Raw genomic sequence first — 20,598 nt, 5'->3', positions numbered from 1 at the left:
AAAACAATACATTAAAACCAGGTCTTTGTGATTGGGGTGAATGTTTGCATTGTTCAGCATTCCACCCATCAACTGTTCTTTTTGCTCCAAAGATCTGAGGCATACTAACGATAGAAAGGTCACTGCATCTATTAAGACATGCACATCAAGTATGTGGTGCGGTCGTCACCCTTTAAGTATGTTTGCTCACCCAAACTACCTTTACTGAGGGCACTGAAATACCAGAAGCTCTCTCTGCTTTAGCTATCACAAACTCTGAAGCATTGTGAATGACAGCCCCAATATAAGCATCCGGAAGTCTAAGCATATAAAACTGGTAGACAAGTGTACATCCTTTCATTTCGCTAGCTCACATTTTTCTGCTCCTTTCTTAATTCTCCAAAGTGTTAATTATTGAATCTTTGTATTAATTTCTATTATCCTGTGTTGCAATTCATAATTAAATGTTTTATAAAAATACAGTTAAAGGTCTTGGAAAATCCTACCTGTGATATGTGTTGCGATGCCATTATTTGTAGCAGAGTCCTGACAGCACAGGTAATGGCTTCCATGAATTCTTCAGACTTTGGTGTATCTACAAAATTAAGAAAAAGTTTGATTAATAGTATGAAAAAGTGAATTTCTGTATTACCTGCTTGACATGCAAATCATGCACACATTTTTAGATTAGGTGCACCAATGTGTGCAGGTACATGGGTAAAGAAAGGGTGAATAAGTTACTTATATTGGCTAATAGTTCTTCTGACGAATACTTAACATTCTACAACTAAAATCTACTGATATATCCTCAGTCATAAGGAGCTAAGGTTTTATCCCAGCAATGGGGAGCAGACTGCCTCAGTCTTTGGAAGCAGAGACGCCATATATTGTGGTAAAAGCTTCCTAAAAACACCATTGAACACTCACAACTTCGGTTTCACTGTGAATTTTCACAAAGAGTAAAAAAATAAATGGATGGAAGCCAGGATGCTCCTTGGCAGGTATCGCAGATGACTAGACCTCTGGTCAGAGATGTGAAATATTTCAGATACCTTCTGCATCACATTCTTTATAACCTCAGAGTGCGAATAAATGCAGATCAAAATCCACCGTAAAATTATTGACTGTGGTATCACCAAACATTTTCTGGACTGGTTATGCCTATGAACAACTGGTCATCCAACTTACGCTTGTTGATGCAGTTAGTATGGAAAATGAAGGCCCTATAATGGACAGAAGAACGAGTTACTTACCTTCGGTAACGACTTTTCTGGTGGATACATTAGCTACCTGTGGATTCCTCACCTCATGAATACTCCCATGGCGCCAGCATTCTACGGAAATCTTCTTACTAGTCTCTGCACGTCGACGAGGACGTCACTGTCTCGCACGCGACGCCGTCTGACGTCATACAGGCAATAAGAGGTCCTCGACGACGTGCGGACGTCAGTACCAATCATTTTTTACGTGCATGAGAACAACCAGGCAATGCAATGAAAGAACAAAGCAACATCCATTATAATGTAAAAATACACCACATTGTATGAATAACTGTAAATCTTTTTATGTACATATATATATATATATATATAAAACTCTCTCTTTTAAAATATATACACACACCAAGTATATACATAAAGATATATAGACATATACCTACATATATATAAATATATTATATATATACATCTATTGCACCCTCAAAGACCAAGAGGAGCACACTCAAGGATTACTTGGCAAGACCATAAAGGCAACGGGGAGGCGGGTGGGACCGTGAGGAATCCACAGGTAGCTAATGTATCCACCAGAAAAGTCGTTACCGAAGGTAAGTAACTCGTTCTTCTGATGGATACAACTACCTGTGGATTCCTCACCTCATGAATAGAGTCCCAAAGCAGTACCACGCCCGGCGGTGGGTGCCTAAATGGTCAAACCAAGAAATCCTGCAGCACTGACCGTGCAAAATGGCCGTCCCTTCTAACCTCAGAATCTAAACAGTAATGTTTTGCAAAAGTGTGAAGGGACGACCAAGTTGCGGCCTTGCAGATGTCGACCACAGGAACACCTCTGGCTAAGGCCGAAGTGGCCGACTTAGCTCTGGTGGAATGAGCTCTAATGCCCTCAGGAGGATCCTTCTTTGCCAAAGAGTAACATATTTTAATGCAAAGAACAACCCACCTGGATAGTGTTCTCTTGTGGACTGCCTTTCCTCTCCTCTTGCCCACGTATCCAATAAACAGCTGATCCTCCAGCCTGAAATCCTTTGTTCTATCGATAAAGAAGCTCAACGCTCTCTTTGGGTCCAGACGGTGCAGTCTTTCTTCCTCTTTGGAAGGATGAGGCGGAGGATAGAACGTGGACAAAGTAATTGCCTGAGCCAAATGGAAGGGTGAAACAACCTTCGGGAGGAAAGCAGCCTTGGTCCTCAACACCACCTTATCCCCATAAAAAGTTGTATAAGGGGGTTTTACTGATAAGGCCTGCAACTCACTCACTCTCCTTGCTGATGTTATAGCTATCAGGAAGACTGTTTTTAAAACCAAATACCTCAAGGGGCAAGAATGCATAGGTTCAAAAGGGGACCCCATAAGGAAAGTCAGGACTAAGGACAAATCCCATTGCGGCATAACGAATGGCTTTGGAGGATATTGATTTAGAAGACCTTTCAAGAATCTGATAACAATAGGGGATTTAAATAAAGATGGTTGGTCTGGAAGACATATGAAGGCTGACAAGGCCGATAAATAACCTTTAATGGTAGCCACTGCACAGCCTTTCTGCGCCAGAGATAGAGCAAAAGACAAAACGTCCGATAGATGAGCATGTAAAGGATCAATCTGCCTCTCTCCACACCACGCAACAAATTTAGACCACCTATTAGCGTAGATAGATTTAGTGGAGTGTCGCCTGGCCGCTAATATAACATCCACTACCTCAGGCGGGAGAGAGAAGGAACTCAGGTTGCCCCGTTCAATCTCCAGGCATGTAGGTGCAGACTCTGGAGGTTGGGGTGTAGAACCTGCCCCTGCGACTGTGAGAGGAGGTCTGCCCTGAAAGGGAGACGGAGCGGCGGGCACGTTGAGAGTTGGAGAAGGTCGGAGTACCACACCCTCCTTGGCCAATCCGGAGCTATTAAGATTACTAGAGCCCGGTCTTGGCGAATCTTCCTCAATACTCGAGGAATCAAGGGTATGGGAGGAAACGCGTAAAGCAACTGGCCGCACCAGGTCATTTGAAACGCGTCCCCCAACGCTTCCTGCATCGGATACTGAAGGCTGCAGAACAACGGACAATGCGCGTTCTCTCGAGTGGCGAACAGATCTACCCGAGGAAACCCCCACTTGTGGAAGATTAAACGGACTTGATCTGGATGGAGACGCCACTCGTGGTCTGCCGAGAAGTGGCGACTGAGACTGTCCGCACGCACGTTCAAGACTCCGGCCAGATGGTTTGCTATCAAGCAAATCCGATGGTCCTTTGCCCAGGACCATAGTCGAAGAGCTTCTCTGCAGAGAAGGTACGACCCCACTCCTCCCTGCTTGTTTATGTACCACATCGTGGTAGTATTGTCCGTTAGGACCTGTACCGACTGACCACGAAGGGAAGGGAGGAAGGCCTTGAGAGCCAGACGTACAGCCCGTAACTCTAACAGATTGATGTGAAAAATCTGTTCCTCTGGAGACCAAAGACCTTTGATCTCCAGATCCCCCAGATGAGCTCCCCACCCTAGAGTGGAAGCATCCGTTATGACTGTGGCCACTGGTGGCGACTGCTGGAACAGCTTTCCTTGTGAAAGATTGTTGCTTGCAATCCACCACTTCAAATCCACAGCAGCATCTCTGGAGATCTTGACAGTACCCTCTAGATCCCCTCTGTGTTGAGACCACTGCCTTCGGAGGCACCACTGAAGAGCCCTCATGTGCCAGCGAGCATGCATGACCAACAGAATGCAGGAGGCAAAAAGACCGAGCAGACGAAGGACCTTGAGGACTGGAACTACCGCTCCATTTCGAAACATTGGAACCAAATCCTGAATATCTTGAATCCGCTGAGGCGGAGGAAAGGCCCGACCCAATGTTGTATCCAGTACTGCCCCTATGAACAGGAGGCGCTGAGAGGGCTCCAGGTGAGATTTGGGCTCGTTCACCGAAAAGCCCAGGTCGAACAACAACTGGGTTGTTGACTGCAGATGACGCAACACAAGCTCCGGGGACTTGGCTTTGATCAACCAATCGTCCAAGTAAGGGAATACTGCTATCCCCTTCCTTCTGAGCTCTGCCGCAACCACCGACATCACCTTCGTGAAGACTCGAGGTGCTGAAGTAAGACCAAACGGAAGGACCGCAAACTGGTAGTGTTGCGATCCCACCACAAACCGGAGATACTTCCTGTGTGACTTGAGTATCGGGATATGAAAGTAAGCATCCTGCAAGTCGACAGACACCATCCAGTCTTCCATGTTCAACGCCAAAAGCACCTGTGCTAGGGTCAGCATCTTGAACTTTTCCTGCTTGAGGAACCAATTCAAGATCCTCAGGTCCAGAATTGGTCTCAAACGACCATCCTTCTTGGGAATCAGGAAATACCTTGAGTAAACTCCTTGACCCCTTTCCTGCTCCGGGACCAACTCCACCGCGCCCTTTAAAAGGAGGACTTCTACCTCCTGTTCTAGCAACAGGAGGTGTTCTTGTGAACAATACGAAGGGCGGGGCGGGATGAGGGGCGGAAACTCCCGAAAGGGAAGGGTGTAGCCTTTTCCCACAACACTGAGAACCCAAGTGTCCGACGTAACAGTCTCCCATTTGGTGAGAAAATGCTGTAATCTTCCCCCTACAGGAGAGGAGTGAGTGGGAAATGGTGGAAGCCTAAGGCTGCTTCCCCTGCTGCACCCCGCCAGAGGATGAGGAAGAGGCAGAGTGCTGCTGAGAGGCTCCCCTGGTGCGGACCCTACCCCTCCCCCTAAAAGATCTATAGGGGTGGGAAGAGGCAGGTTGCTGATATCTTCCCCGAAAGGAAGAGGAGGAAGAGCCACGCCCAAATCCACGAAACCTCCTGAAGAATCTAGAAGAGGCCGTGGAAGAAGGAGCTTGGAGTCCCAACGACTTAGCCGTGGCCCTGCTCTCCTTAAAACGTTCCAAGGCCGAATCAGCCTTAGCCCCAAACAGTTTGTCCCCATCAAACGGGAGATCCAACAATGTGGACTGTACATCTGCCGAAAAGCCCGAGTTACGGAGCCAGGCCTGTCTCCTTTCCACCACAGTTGTGCCCATTGCTCTGGCTACCGAGTCGGTGGTATCCAGTCCCGTCTGGATAATTTGGGTCGCAGCAGCCTGGGCATCAGAGACAAGATCCAAAAGACCCTGGGGAAGCTCTGTAAACGAAGAGGAGATGTCATCCATCAGAGCATGAATATACCTCCCCAGGATACAGGTCGCATTAGTGGCCTTTAACGCCAGACTGCAGGACGAAAAAATCTTCTTCGACTGCGCCTCTAGCTTTTTTGAGTCTCTGTCCCCAGGCACCGTCGGGAAAGAACCAGGCGCTGACTTGGACGAACAGGAGGCCTGCACTACCAAGCTCTCCGGCGTAGGGTGCCTAGATAGGAAACCAGGATCAGTTGGAGCCGTCCGATACCTCCTGGCCACGGCTCTGTGAACTGCTGGGGAAGATGCCGGCCTCTTCCACACCTCTAAAACCGGATCCAGCAGAGCGTCATTAAAAGGTAACAGAGGCTCCGCCGCGGCTGAGGCCGGATGCAACACCTCCGTCAAAAGGTTTTGTTTTGCCTCCACCACCGGCAAAGGCAGGTCCAAAAAACTAGCTGCCTTCCGTACCACTGTATGAAAGGAAGCAGCTTCCTCAGTATATTCCCCCGGGGACGAAAGGTCCCACTCAGGGGAAGTGTCCAGCCCACTGGCCGACTCCAGTCCACGCAGCCCATCACCCGAGTCCTCTAGCTCTCCTTCCTCTAGGGCTCGTTGGTACTCCTGCTCTTCTAGTACCCGGAGAGCACGTCTCCTCGAATGAAGTCGTTGTTCAATACGCGGAGTCGACAATGCCTCCGCCGAAGTCGAAGATCGGCGCCGATCTTCAGAAGCCACCGACGCCGCGTCCGGCGCCACATGTAACTTCGGCGCCGACGAAAGAGCAGCTGAAGCAGATGGACCCACCGGAGTCACAGGCCGAAATCCCGACGTCGACGGGATGGAAATCCCCGGGGCCAATCCTTCTGAAGCCACCGGAGCGGCCACCGGCGCCGACACTGGCGCCGAGCCCACGTTCCCAAACGGGAGAAAGGGCATAAAGGGTGCCGGCCGAAGAGGCGCAGGATCACCCAAAGAAAAGGCCAAAGGCCCAGCCGGAGCACCCCCTGGAGCCATCTGTTGGAAGATGGCATACATCGCATTCAAGAATGCGGAACTATCGGCTCCAGGGGTGGGAAAAGCCGGATACTGGGGTGCCTGTCTCGGAGGCGACCCCGACTCCGGCCTCGGCGTCTGCGCCGGAGAAAACACTTGAGGCTCCAATACCTCAATCACCGACGCCTGTCCAGGCGAAGTTGGTGACGCCGGAGAGGGCAACGGCGTCGAAGGATGCGGCGTCACCGTGGGGCTGACCTCCCATGTCTTTCGGCGCCGATCCGGAGACCTGGAACGAGCCTCCCTTGAATGACGCCGAGATTCTCTACGGCGCCGGGAGTCTCGATGACGCCGATGTTTTGGAGAAGACTTCTTGTGATGCTTCTCCTTTGACTTGGCCATAAACAGCTTCGCCTCACGTTCTTTAAGGGCCTTCGGATTCATGTGCTGACATGAATCACAAGTCGAGACGTCGTGGTCGGAGCTCAAACACCAAAGGCAATCGGAATGAGGATCCGTCACCGACATCTTGCCTCCACACTCACGACAAGGCTTAAATCCAGACTTTCTCTGCGACATTATTTCCACGGAGAAAGAGTACGCAGCAAGATACACACTGTAACCGCAAGAGTAACAGTTGCTCCCTCGAAGATAACCGTTTCGAATGCACGGAAAAAAGGGAACTGACGTCCGCACGTCGTCGAGGACCTCTTATTGCCTGTATGACGTCAGACGGCGTCGCGTGCGAGACAGTGACGTCCTCGTCGACGTGCAGAGACTAGTAAGAAGATTTCCGTAGAATGCTGGCGCCATGGGAGTATTCATGAGGTGAGGAATCCACAGGTAGTTGTATCCATCAGAAATATGTAAACACCCGTCTAGTATGAAAGGGTAAGGAGAGTGAAATAATGGTGACAGTAGAACATTCTGAGACAAATAAAACTCTGAAATAATCTTGGAAGGAATAAAGGCATTACTAGCCAAACAACCATAACCAACAAGAAGTGAAAAGAGAGCGCACTAAGTATCTGCAGCTCGATTATTCATATTAAGTCACGTTAATACATTATCTCAGAAGGATGCATATGACTAATAAAATCAAATTAAGGTCTGGAGTCTGATGATGGAGGAGGTTTGAGCTTTGCAGCACCAAATTAAAAGCAAAAATATGGGCACTCTTAAGAGTTAGCTTTGCTCTCGTGAACACAAACGCTGAAATCGCAGCTACAAAACTTTTCACCATAACCAATGTAAGAACCTCCTTAGTTAACAAATTAAGAATGACGAACTCCACTCGAAAAAAGGTCAGCCTCACAGTCAAGCCAAGATTACATCTGCCACTTAGTCTGACAGTGACCACTCTGCTAGGGTTTCCATCAGTGCTTAGTTTGTAAATAAAAACGTGCCAGTGCTCCAAAATCTTCTCTGAAACATGCGGCTCCTGCAAATAAATGTGCAAGCACTGAATACTGAGGCAGCCTAATCCTGAAGCCATCTCAGGCCTCTTTAATCCATTTACAGGCACTCCCTGCCCCTTCAGCTCACTCTTACAACTTTCTGCTTTCTCCCTTTTTGACCCTTTTTTCGTTTTTTCTCTTCCTCTGTCTCTCCCCTATGTGTCTTTTGCTTGCAATAAATGTTGAGGCAGAAAAATAAGTGCCGGCCCTAAAAAAAAAAGTGCTGGTGCCCAGCACCGGAAACTACTGCTCAAATTAAGCACTGGTTTGCATCCAAGTCACTAAGCATGTAAGGCTAGGTTGCTTAATTTGGAAGGCAATACCATCACCCTCCTCCTGGCACCAAAGGTACTGCCTCAAAGAAAATGAAATTGAAGCTTGTTGAGTATGGTACTGTAGGAAATTGGCTCTGTATGTGCTATTTCAAAGTAAGGAATAGCATGCACAGAGTCCAAGGGTTCCCCTTAGAGGTAAGATAGTGGCAAAAAGAGATAATACTAATGCTCTATTTTGTGGTAGTGTGGTCGAGCAGTAGGCTTATCCAAGGAGTAGTGTTAAGCATTTGTTGTACATACACATAGACAATAAATGAGGTACACACACTCAGAGACAAATCCAGCCAATAGGTTTTTATATAGAAAAATATCTTTTCTTAGTTTATTTTAAGAACCACAGGTTCAAATTCTACATGTAATATCTCATTCGAAAGGTATTGCAGGTAAGTACTTTAGGAACTTCAAATCATCAAAATTGCATGTATACTTTTCAAGTTATTCACAAATAGCTGTTTTAAAAGTGGACACTTAGTGCAATTTTCACAGTTCCTAGGGGAGGTAAGTATTTGTTAGGTTAACCAGGTAAGTAAGACACTTACAGGGCTTAGTTCTTGGTCCAAGGTAGCCCACCGTTGGGGGTTCAGAGCAACCCCAAAGTCACCACACCAGCAGCTCAGGGCCGATCAGGTGCAGAGTTCAAAGTGGTGCCCAAAACACATAGGCTAGAATGGAGAGAAGGGGGTGCCCCGGTTCCGGTCTGCTTGCAGGTAAGTACCCGCGTCTTCGGAGGGCAGACCAGGGGGGTTTTGTAGGGCACCGGGGGGGACACAAGCCCACACAGAAATTTCACCCTCAGCGGCGCGGGGGCGGCCGGGTGCAGTGTAGAAACAAGCGTCGGGTTCGCAATGTTAGTCTATGAGAGATCTCGGGATCTCTTCAGCGCTACAGGCAGGCAAGGGGGGGATTCCTCGGGGAAACCTCCACTTGGGCAAGGGAGAGGGACTCCTGGGGGTCACTTCTCCAGTGAAAGTCCGGTCCTTCAGGTCCTGGGGGCTGCGGGTGCAGGGTCTCTCCCAGGCGTCGGGACTTTAGGCTCAAAGAGTCGCGGTCAGGGGAAGCCTCGGGATTCCCTCTGCAGGCGGCGCTGTGGGGGCTCAGGGGGGACAGGTTTTGGTACTCACAGTATCAGAGTAGTCCTGGGGTCCCTCCTTAGGTGTTGGATCGCCACCAGCCGAGTCGGGGTCGCCGGGTGCAGTGTTGCAAGTCTCACGCTTCTTGCGGGGAGCTTGCAGGGTTCTTTAAAGCTGCTGGAAACAAAGTTGCAGCTTTTCTTGGAGCAGGTCCGCTGTCCTCGGGAGTTTCTTGTCTTTTCGAAGCAGGGGCAGTCCTCAGAGGATGTCGAGGTCGCTGGTCCCTTTGGAAGGCGTCGCTGGAGCAGGATCTTTGGAAGGCAGGAGACAGGCCGGTGAGTTTCTGGAGCCAAGGCAGTTGTCGTCTTCTGGTCTTCCGCTGCAGGGGTTTTCAGCTGGGCAGTCCTTCTTCTTGTAGTTGCAGGAATCTAATTTTCTAGGGTTCAGGGTAGCCCTTAAATACTAAATTTAAGGGCGTGTTTAGGTCTGGGGGGTTAGTAGCCAATGGCTACTAGCCCTGAGGGTGGGTACACCCTCTTTGTGCCTCCTCCCAAGGGGAGGGGGTCACAATCCTAACCCTATTGGGGGAATCCTCCATCTGCAAGATGGAGGATTTCTAAAAGTTAGAGTCACTTCAGCTCAGGACACCTTAGGGGCTGTCCTGACTGGCCAGTGACTCCTCCTTGTTTTTCTCATTATTTTCTCCGGCCTTGCCGCCAAAAGTGGGGCCTGGCCGGAGGGGGCGGGCAACTCCACTAGCTGGAGTGTCCTGCTGGGTTGGCACAAAGGAGGTGAGCCTTTGAGGCTCACCGCCAGGTGTGACAATTCCTGCCTGGGAGAGGTGTTAGCATCTCCACCCAGTGCAGGCTTTGTTACTGGCCTCAGAGTGACAAAGGCACTCTCCCCATGGGGCCAGCAACATGTCTCGGTTTGTGGCAGGCTGCTAAAACTAGTCAGCCTACACAGATAGTCGGTTAAGTTTCAGGGGGCACCTCTAAGGTGCCCTCTGTGGTGTATTTTACAATAAAATGTACACTGGCATCAGTGTGCATTTATTGTGCTGAGAAGTTTGATACCAAACTTCCCAGTTTTCAGTGTAGCCATTATGGTGCTGTGGAGTTCGTGTTTGACAAACTCCCAGACCATATACTCTTATGGCTACCCTGCACTTACAATGTCTAAGGTTTTGTTTAGACACTGTAGGGGTACCATGCTCATGCACTGGTACCCTCACCTATGGTATAGTGCACCCTGCCTTAGGGCTGTAAGGCCTGCTAGAGGGGTGTCTTACCTATACTGCATAGGCAGTGAGAGGCTGGCATGGCACCCTGAGGGGAGTGCCATGTCGACTTACTCGTTTTGTCCTCACTAGCACACACAAGCTGGCAAGCAGTGTGTCTGTGCTGAGTGAGAGGTCTCCAGGGTGGCATAAGACATGCTGCAGCCCTTAGAGACCTTCCTTGGCATCAGGGCCCTTGGTACTAGAAGTACCAGTTACAAGGGACTTATCTGGATGCCAGGGTCTGCCAATTGTGGATACAAAAGTACAGGTTAGGGAAAGAACACTGGTGCTGGGGCCTGGTTAGCAGGCCTCAGCACACTTTCAATTGTAAACATAGCATCAGCAAAGGCAAAAAGTCAGGGGGCAACCATGCCAAGGAGGCATTTCCTTACAGGTACTATCAAGGTTATGTCCTCTCATTGACTTCAACTTTGCCAGACACAGACAAAGAAGGTCAATTGAGGAATACCACACACTAAAGGCTAAAGTTCTAGTCATATAGTAGCACCCTACAGCGGTCCAATGAAAGAAAAATCACCTGTTAAACCGTTAGCACTTTGCCACATGTAAGGCTCTAGGATCTATGTCTGCCACAGCAAAGTTAAAAATACAAAGGCCAATAACTGGTGGAGCGCTCCTTGGATGACCCCGTCAAGCTAGGTGAGACACACTAAACTAAGACAGGAGGCATTCACACACGGTCAGGCTTGTGCTGCAAAGTAGTAAAGCGCCTAAACCTCCCATCTTGTTGATGTAGTGCACAGTTGTGATGTGTCAGTTAGGACTATCACCACAAGGTCTAGCACTGGTGGGACAAGATGGAAAGGAGGGCTGTGGGAGTGTGGTGAGCTAGGTACAGTGCCTGGGCCAATCAGCTCAGACAAATGAGACTGATGTGGTCCTGACTTTACAAGGATGTACATAACACACACAACTATAAATGGTCTAACTAACTGAAGAGAGAAGCCTGTGACCACAGCTGGTAGAAGATATCCCCAGAGAAAAGGTTGTCCTCTGAGCTTCATCAACTGAAGTTCACACAATTACTGGAATACCTGGGATAAAGTGTGCCTTGCTGTCTCCGTTTTTGGCAATAGCGAAACCTCAACATCCACTGTAAGGACCTCACCTCAGTCAGGCCTAAACACCATGAACAGTGTCACATAACTTCAAAAAGCACAGAGCTTAATGAAAGACTTCAGGATGGTAAAGACAGACTGAATGCTGAACAGTCAACACCCTGTTGTGCATAAGGAAATCCTTCCACTGAATAATATACAGTGGTACTCTGATAAAATGGAGCCTCTGGCACAGTACTGAGGAAGAACCAGGTATAATAATGTAGAAAACCACCTTATAACATATGGCAAAAACGGTGAAGAGCAGCAACCAGGGCATGAGAAGTCTTTTAAAACAACCAGTCATCCAGGTACATGTAAACAACGACCCAAAACAAGAGTTGATGCACCTTCACAATGCCACTGTGATTTGATTGAAAATCTGTAGGAGGGGTTGGGATTACACAATGGATAACAAACCCACCCTAGAGCTCCACAGTGTACTATGGTAGAGCTGGTACAAGGTCGTTTTTACTCACAGTAAGCAGTGGTCAGCTGAATGTTCAAATGCAGCCAGTGCTGCAGCACTGGATAAAGATCTCAATACCTGTATCACCTTTTCTCATTATTTAGTGAAATTAATAAAAAAAAGAGGTAAAACATAAGAAAATTAGTTACTTACCTATAACTGTGGTTCTCCAGTATTGGTATCTTTCATAGATTCACATGCTTGAATCATTCCCCGTCGAAGTGGGAGCCCCATGGTACATGGAAAGCAGTAGATCAAATTTTAACATTCAAGTCAATGGAAAAATACATTCACTTTCATAGCTTATTGGCTTCATTAGAAAAGACCCAAAGTCCAGCCAATCAGGGTGAGACCACCCTTTAGATCCCTCAGCACAGAGGCTCAGTCTCTCTGATTTTCCTGCATGAGTGAATTACAAAATAGAGAAAACGAGGTGAGCCACTATGGGGAGGAGGGTGTATTGCATGTGAATCTATGAAAGATACCAATAGTGGAGAACCACAGTTACAGGTAAGTAACTTATTTTCTTCTCCAGTATTGGGTACCTTTCATAGATTCACATGCTTGAATCAGAATAATCAGCAGTAAACATAAGATGTTAATATCTATATGTATAAATAAACATAATCCTATAGAAATAGACGATTGAGAGTTGCTTGGTTGAGCTCCCATTTGTGGGAGGTCGATTTTCTGCTTAGTGCATCTGCCAAGGTGGGTTGGATATTCCTGGGACGTGTTCTGCTCTGAGAGTTATATGATGGCGAAGTCCCCAATACCACAGCTCCTGTGCCTGGAGAGACAGTGCCGGCGATCTTGTACCTCCCTGCTTGTTGAAGTAATGCACGACTGTGGTGTTGTCGGTTCGGATCAAATCCGATGAGCCTTTGATCTTGGTGAGGAAGGCTTTGAGCGCCAGGAACACTGCCTTTAATTTCAACATTTTGATGTGTAGCACAGTTTCCTGTATGGTCCATTTCTCGTTCACTGTTAGGTCTTCTGGGTGCGTGCCCCATCCCTCCCGAGACGCATCCACTGTCAGAATATGCACTGGTTTGTCTTTCATAAAAGAGACCCTCCAAGGTGAGAGGGGTCTTCCTCCACCATTCTAAGGCTTGTCTCGTTGGTGTGGTTATTTGGACAATATCGTCAAAAGATCCACTTATCTGCTTCCACTGACTGACTAACTGTTGTTGAAGTGTTCTCATGTAAAGACGGCAGTTTGATATCAACGGAATGCACGAGGAGAGCATCCCCAGAAACGATTTGTAAATCTGGACAGAAGTGGACGTTCTTTTGCTGATACGGTACGCTAGACTTTGAATTCTCTTCCATCCGTCCTGAGAGGCGAAAGCTTTTGCTCGCTCCGTATCCAATACAGCTCCCAGAAAGGTGATGTTGTTTGACGTACTAGGTGAGACTTTGGGTAGTTGACTGATACGCTTAACCTCTGGAAGAGGGACAGGCACTTTTCTGCGCCTCTGGCCGCCCTGGACAATGTGTGCTTTTATGAGCCAATCGTCCAAGTATGGAAACACCTGGATTCCTATTTGCCTGAGGTGGGCTGCCACCGGAGCTAAGACCTTGGTGAAAACTCACAGGCTGATCTGAGGCCGAAAGGTAACACTCTGAACTGGTAGTGGGTCCCTGCAACATTGAAGCGTAAGAATTTGCTGTGACTGGGATGGATAGGGATGTGGAAGTAGGCGTCTTGGAGATCCAAGGCCTTCATAAAATCTCCTTGGTTGAGTAACACAGCGTAACACATCTTGGAGAGTGATCATCCGAAATTACTGCTTTTTCAGGAATTTGTTTAAACATCGAAGGTTTAAGATAGGTCGCCGTGAGTAATGTCGGGTCTCTACGATCTAATTATCCGACGACTCTACTCCCAGCCTCTCTCGGACAAACTGCGCTTACAGTGGCAAACCAGACTGCAGCAGGACCTAGATTCAGATGACTGGGAAGCCATTCTAGAGGCACTAGACAGAGGCACCCGGGAGGCACGCCTGAAATTCTGCCTTTTTAAAGTCTTACACGACTGGTATTGGTTCCCAGCGAAATTGCATAGGACAGGACTCCTCCCACACGCGAACTGCTGGCGATGCCCAGAGACATCTTGTGACTTAAAACATATCCTGATAGACTGTCCAACAGTTCGACCACTTTGGGAGGCTGCGAGCTCCACTCTGGCCGAATCAATGTCACTTCCGTCACCACTCACCCCCGCCCTCATACTTTTACAAGATACGACCTCCCTACCCGATCTCTCCAGACCACTTAAAAGACTGTTGCATACAGCATTAGCCATGGCAAAAGCTTGCATACTCCGCCACTGGCGGTCAGAGACCACTCCAACCCCGGAGGAGTGGATCATAGCCATGACCCGCACTGCCGCACACGAAAGAATCATCTATAAAACTTACAAGATCAAGCTCAAATATTCACGCAGGTATGGGCTCCCTTCCTTACAAGGGGACGATAGCGCCTCACCCAGAACCACTGCTTCCTTCCTCTCCCCCCTACCCTCCCCCTCACTCACCTTTCCCCTTCCCCCCCTTCCCTACCCTTGCTCTTGTATTTCTCTTTATCTCTTCCCTTACTCCCTTCCCCACTCTCTCTCCCTTTTTTCTTCTCTTCCTTTCCTTTTTCTCTCCCTCTTTTCTTTTGTACTTTTTTCTCTTATCTCTCCTTCTCTCAACCTTTCTTTCTTTTTCTTCTGTATCCCCTCCTAAACTCACTAGAGACTACATACCGTCCTTCAGCAACACCCTAAGAAGACCTTCGCCACAGACCCTTATCTTCACGTCGTGAGAAAGACACCAAGTTTCAGCCTGAATTGGTCACAGTGTAGACAAGAGCTGCAAGCCGCACTACCCTTGCTGCAACACCCACCCGCCCACCCCCCCTTGGTAACCTACAACCTTGGGACACATTAATAACGCGACGCCGTGTTCTTCCCAAGGTGAAAAACCCTGGCCGAAAGCTCACTAGGCAACCTCTTTCTGACCTGGTCCCAATTCGGACACAGATGCAGCAAGAACCTTACTTTGTGCCCTCAGGGACCCAGGTGACCCCGTGCCCAAAATCCTTGCTGCTCGACCAGCTAACTTATCTGATTTCCTCTCCTACTCTTTCTCACCTATTACCCGGGCGATCAATGGCACGATTACCCGTCTTTCCGTTTGAACAGTTATAACCCACCCTTTACCCTTATCTCCATTTCTTCTAACCCCCCCTTCTCCTATTATAAGTTGGAATCGAACAGTGCCTCAGGTTTTTCAAAGTACTAACGACAATATTTTAGTGTCTTATACGTTTCTCAATTTCTCTAAATTTCTAATATTTTTGATGTGTAACTATTTCTAAATGCCGGGACCTCGATCCCAACTGACCTTGTACCACACTGTATTATTACCACCAATAAAATAATTAAAAAAAAAATAATAAAAAAGATAGGTCGCCAGTCTCCTGTCTTTTCCTATCTGAGACTTCGGTACGATCTCTATTGCTCCCTTGTCTATCATATTGGCAATCTGTAGCAGGTGCTCTTTTAGGTGGGCAGATGGGGGTCCTCATGGTGGTACTTCTGGAGGAGGTTGTTGAAATTCCAGGGTATGCCTTTTGTTGATAATATCGAGGACCCATCTGTCTGATGTGATCTGGGACCATTGGTGGGGGAATCTGGAAGTACTGCCCCCTACCAGAGTGTTGGGATAGGGGTTGGTTGCAGGCAACTCATTGAAGTCAGTGTTTTCTGTCCGCATCCTTGCCTCTATAAGAAGACTTTCCTCTTGTGGTGTGTCTAAAGGCTGAAAATGGTGGTTGCCGATAAGGGTGCTGCTGCTGCTGACTGGTAGTTGGACGAAATTGACCTTGGTAAGGTTGGTACTGCTGACACTGGTGCAGGCCGCCTGTAAGAGTTAAGTCCTCTTCCTCTTGCCCCTCGAAAGGGCTGTCTTTTAAATTGCAGCATACCCAGCGATCTAGCTGTGTCCGTGTCTGCCTTTATGGACTGCAGGGCGTCATCGACTAGCTTGCCAAATAGCAGCTCTCCGTCATAAGGCATTTCTAGGACCTTCATTTGAACCTCTGAGCAGAAGGATGTGGCTTTTAGCCACCCCGACGTCTTAATACTGCAGCCGGCTAACTGGTGGAAACCTGTAGGTGATACATCTATAGTACAGTATATGATCTCGGCTGAAATCTTCTCACCATCCTGCAATATTTTACCAGCTTCAGCTCTAGCATCCTCAGGAAGGAAGTCGATGAATTGGGAGATGTCCGACCACATTTGACGGTCGTATCTTCCTACAATCGCCAAGGAGTTAGCTGCTCTGACTGTGGTGGCCACCATTATTGAGAACTTTTTTCCAATCGAATCCAAGCATCTTCCTTCTCTATCAGGGGAAGCAGTAAGCGGGGAGGATATATTCCTGGATCTACGCTGGGCTGCCTGAGATATCACTAAGTTTGGCTTAGGGTGACCATTTGAACAGGCTGGTGAATTCTCCGCTGCTTTCTATTTTTTGTCCAGCCTAGGAAGCACCACTGCAACAGAATATGGGGTCTGCATGACTTTAAGGCCCTCCTCCCAGATAAAGTCCACAATCGGTATAGCACAAACCGATTTCCTGATGTCCTCCTTAAAGTCATAGAGGAAACAATCCAACTGTTTAGACATAATGGGCAGCTAGAACCTCTTTGCTGCTCTTTCCATTACACTATGGAAACCACCAATATCTTGTGATGGATCGACCGGTGGTAGCGTAGCGGGGGGATGGGGTCTACGTTTGGTAATCATCCCATTCATTGAGGAGCGACTCAGTGTCCTGTATTTTGACCTCTTCTTGTTCGTCTTCAGAAGAAGACGGATCGTTAACTTGACCTGGCGATGGAGTTGGTTAGGTCCTTAAGAGTCTGAGGGTTGGTTGGGAGGACTCAACGGCATTGGCGGATGCTGCAAAGGAGTGGTTGATCCCGGTGGCGGGAATCTAGAATAATAATCTTGCATCATGTGTTATAGATTGGAAATTATTGATATTGGCATTTGGACTGTTGGCTCTTGAGCGCCTGGGTGCTGCTGTTCTCTCAATGAGTGCTGAACATCTACCTGTTCACTCTCTTCTTCTTCATCTACCTTTTGGCATTTTATTCTCAGGTCTGAAGGACTACGTGCCACTGGAAACAGACCATCAGAGTAGTTTTCGCTGTCATTCTCATCGTCCTCATCAAAAAGATGCTGTGGAGGCGCAGGCGATACCTTACTAGGCGAGGTATGTGAAGGCAATAGTGTCTGTGGATTGGGCTTACGTCGTATTGCTAAAATTCTCAAGGGCAAAAAAGAAGATCCTCCTGAATCCACTGCCGTGAATGAAGAAAACTGTGCCGTCAACGGATAGTTTGTCGACAGTGTGGTGGGCGACGGCGAAGTAGGCTTTCTGGTCATCGGAGCAGACGTCGATGGAACCATAATCGTCAACGGGGATCTATGCGGTTTACCCATTGACACACAGATTTTTATTTCTTCTCCGTCGACAATGTTGATTTCTTGGTAATCTTTATTGCCTGGGTAGATGAAGAGCCATAATTCAAACTCGCCAAGGTTATTGTTGTTGATGACAACGGTGACGAAGTTACGATCATGGGCGACGATGGAGCTGTGGATGTCGCCCTGGCTATGGTCGTAGACGATGCAAAACCTGCCGTCGACGACGTGCTCGTCAACAGCCTCGTCAACGATATTGAGATTTTTGATGTTGAAAGTGGCAAAGAGCTAGATGGCCTCTTAAGTTTTTTTGAAGTGGCAGCTGGAGTGGACGGCTCAGAGTGAACTTTGCCACTATTTTCCCTTGAAGTAGAGGGACGTTCATCAGTTTTTTCCCCTGAGAGAGTGCAGTTTTTTGGCTGCCTTACTTCCTTTAGGTTGAAAAACTCTCCACAGATCTCTTCCTTTTTCTTGAGGCCACTGAGGCGTCACTGTCATCATCAGAGAGAGATTCTCTGGTCTTACGTTTCTAAAGCCAAAGAAGGAGCCTGGCTTCTCGGTCTCTCAGGGTCTTTCTGGGAAAGGTTCTACGAATCTTACAGTCCTTCGCCTTATGCTCTGGGTGAAGACAGTAGATGCACTCCTTGTGAGGGTCCTCACAGTGAAGCCTTAGCTTACCCACAGGTGTTGCAAGGTCGAAATAAACCTTTCTTTGCTGTAGACATGTTGAAGAAATTACAGCTGTCGATGTAGAAACTCAATATCTGGAAACTTTCCTGTAAGAAAAGGTAAACTGAGCAAAGCTCAGGGAGACTCCCTTACACATGACGTGCAGTAGAAAATCTGAGAGACTGAGCCTCTGTGCTAAGGGTTCTAAAGGATGGTGTCGCCAGATTGGCTGGACTTGAACTACAACTAGCGGTAGATCATTTTCACACCTCGCCGCCAAAATATGGAACTCTTCCCACCTACCTGTGCCAGACCAAAGACCTCCTTACCTTCAGGAAACTTCTCAAGACCTGGCTGTTCAAGCAGTAGCAGCACCTCCCCCCCGCCTCCTTCCCCGCCCCAGCACCCTGAGACCCTCACGGGTGAGTAGTGTGCTTTACAAATCCCTGATTGATTGACTATGGGTCTCTTCTAATGAAGCTAATAAGCTATGAAAGGGAATGTATTTTTCCATTGTCTTGAATGTTAAAATTTGATCTACTGCTTTCTATGTACCATGGGACTCCCACTTCGACGGGGAATGATTCAAGCATTCGAATCTATGAAAGATACCAATACTGGAGAACCACAGTTACAGGTAAGTAACAATTTTTTTTAATGTTTTACCTCAATTTGAATAATTTCACTAAATAACAAGAAAAGGTGATACAAGTATTGAAATCTTTATCCAGGGCTACAGCACTGGCTGCATTTGAACATTCAGCTGACCACTGCTTACTGTGAGTAAAAACGACCTTGTACAAGCTCTACCATAGTACACTGTGGAGCTCTAGGGTGGGTTTGTTAGCCATTGTGTAATCCCAACCCCTCCTATAGATTTTCAATCAAATCACGGTGGCATTGTGAGGGTGCGTCACCTCTTGTTTTGGGTCATTGTTTACATGTACCTGGATGACTGGCTGTTTTAAGAGACTTCTCATGCCCTGGTTGCTGCCCTTCACCGGTTTTGCCATATGTTATAAGGTGGTTTTCTACATTATTATACCTGGTTCTACTGTGCCAGAGGCTCCATTTTATCAGAGTACCACTGTATATTATTCAGTGGAAGGATTTCCCTATGCACAACAGGGTGTTGACTGTTCAGCATTCAGTCTGTCTTTACCATCCTGAAGTCTTTCCATAAGCAATGTTAAAATTTGATCTACTGCTTTCCATGTACCATGGGACTCCCACTTCAACGACAGGGAACGATTCAAGCATGTGAATCTATGAAAGATACCCCAATACTGGAGAACTAGAACCCACTATAGACAACCCTGCTGTTACTTTACAAAGTTTAAAAAAATAAAACAACCAGCTTTGGAATGCACTTCAGCTACCAAAACACACAATAAATCATTTTTTATTCTTCTTGTTTCATTCCTAAATTTGAGTTTTGATTTCAGATTTTTTCCTAACATACAATTCAATCACATCTTGTTTATGTACAACTAGCCGGAGCTCACACTTTTTCTTTTTAATGAACATTCAGTCTTTTTCAAGACTTCAAAATAAGCTGGTGAATGATGTCGCAACAGACCTTCTACTCAAAGAAGACAGCAGACAAAACAACATTTTAGAATGCCCTTGGTTGGTGACTGTTAGACAGGGCACAGCTGGTCTAAGAGCACATCATTTTTTTCTACACTGAGTGGCCCTTTAAATGGCCCAATTTAATTTACTAAAATCTTAGATTTCTGTCTTTGGCACAATCTCCACAATGTTTAGGAGTAATGTCCTCTGTTGTATCAGTTTACATCAAGTCTCTGTCTTGTTGCAACAAATTCCAACTATGTTATCAATTTAGGATTTCATCATTCTCTGAAGGTTTGCATATTCCTTAAATATTTTACAGCTAGAGATAAACTACTATTTAGAGTGATGAGGCCCAACATCTCCCTTACTGAAGGTGTTTTTTCCAAAAACAAAAAGGTATTTGCTTTGTTATGAAAATCATACCAGGGAGTAACTGGTTGGGTGGAGACAACACTGTACCAGAGGTCTCCAATTTCACCACAACTGTTTAATATCTGCGTTTTTCTCTCCTACTGCTAATCACCTTAGTGCCATTTACTGTTGCAATCATTTATATAAAAGTCTCATCTTCCTAGGATATTGTACCATAGCACTGCAGAGAGGGATGATCATCATCTGTAATGGTATGAAACCTTGAACAGGGGCACAGACTGGACAGGAAGGTGAAAGTGGAGATCCAGGAAGAACGGAGCTTCACAAGTCATTTCCAAAGGAGTTGCCATACTTGACCTGGACATAGTGTGTATTAGAACCAGTACTGGTACTGGTACTGGCCACGGCTTTAACCTTTTCCAGCAGCA

General features: G+C 47.2%; 1 protein-coding gene across 1 annotated transcript in view; it reads right to left on the bottom strand.

Annotated features, from left to right (window-relative positions):
- Positions 1–20,598, bottom strand: part of HEATR3 (HEAT repeat containing 3) — a 239,440-nt gene that overhangs the window by 26,767 nt on the left and 192,075 nt on the right. The window contains exon 12 of the mRNA XM_069218649.1: positions 486–574. Coding sequence (XP_069074750.1) covers positions 486–574 — 89 coding nt within the window. The remainder of the gene's footprint in view (positions 1–485; positions 575–20,598) is intronic.

Source organism: Pleurodeles waltl, chromosome 12 (assembly GCF_031143425.1).
Source record: "Pleurodeles waltl isolate 20211129_DDA chromosome 12, aPleWal1.hap1.20221129, whole genome shotgun sequence".
NCBI lineage: Eukaryota > Metazoa > Chordata > Amphibia > Caudata > Salamandridae > Pleurodeles > Pleurodeles waltl.
Note: the sequence above shows the minus strand (reverse complement) of the source record. Positions and strands in the feature narration are given on the sequence as shown.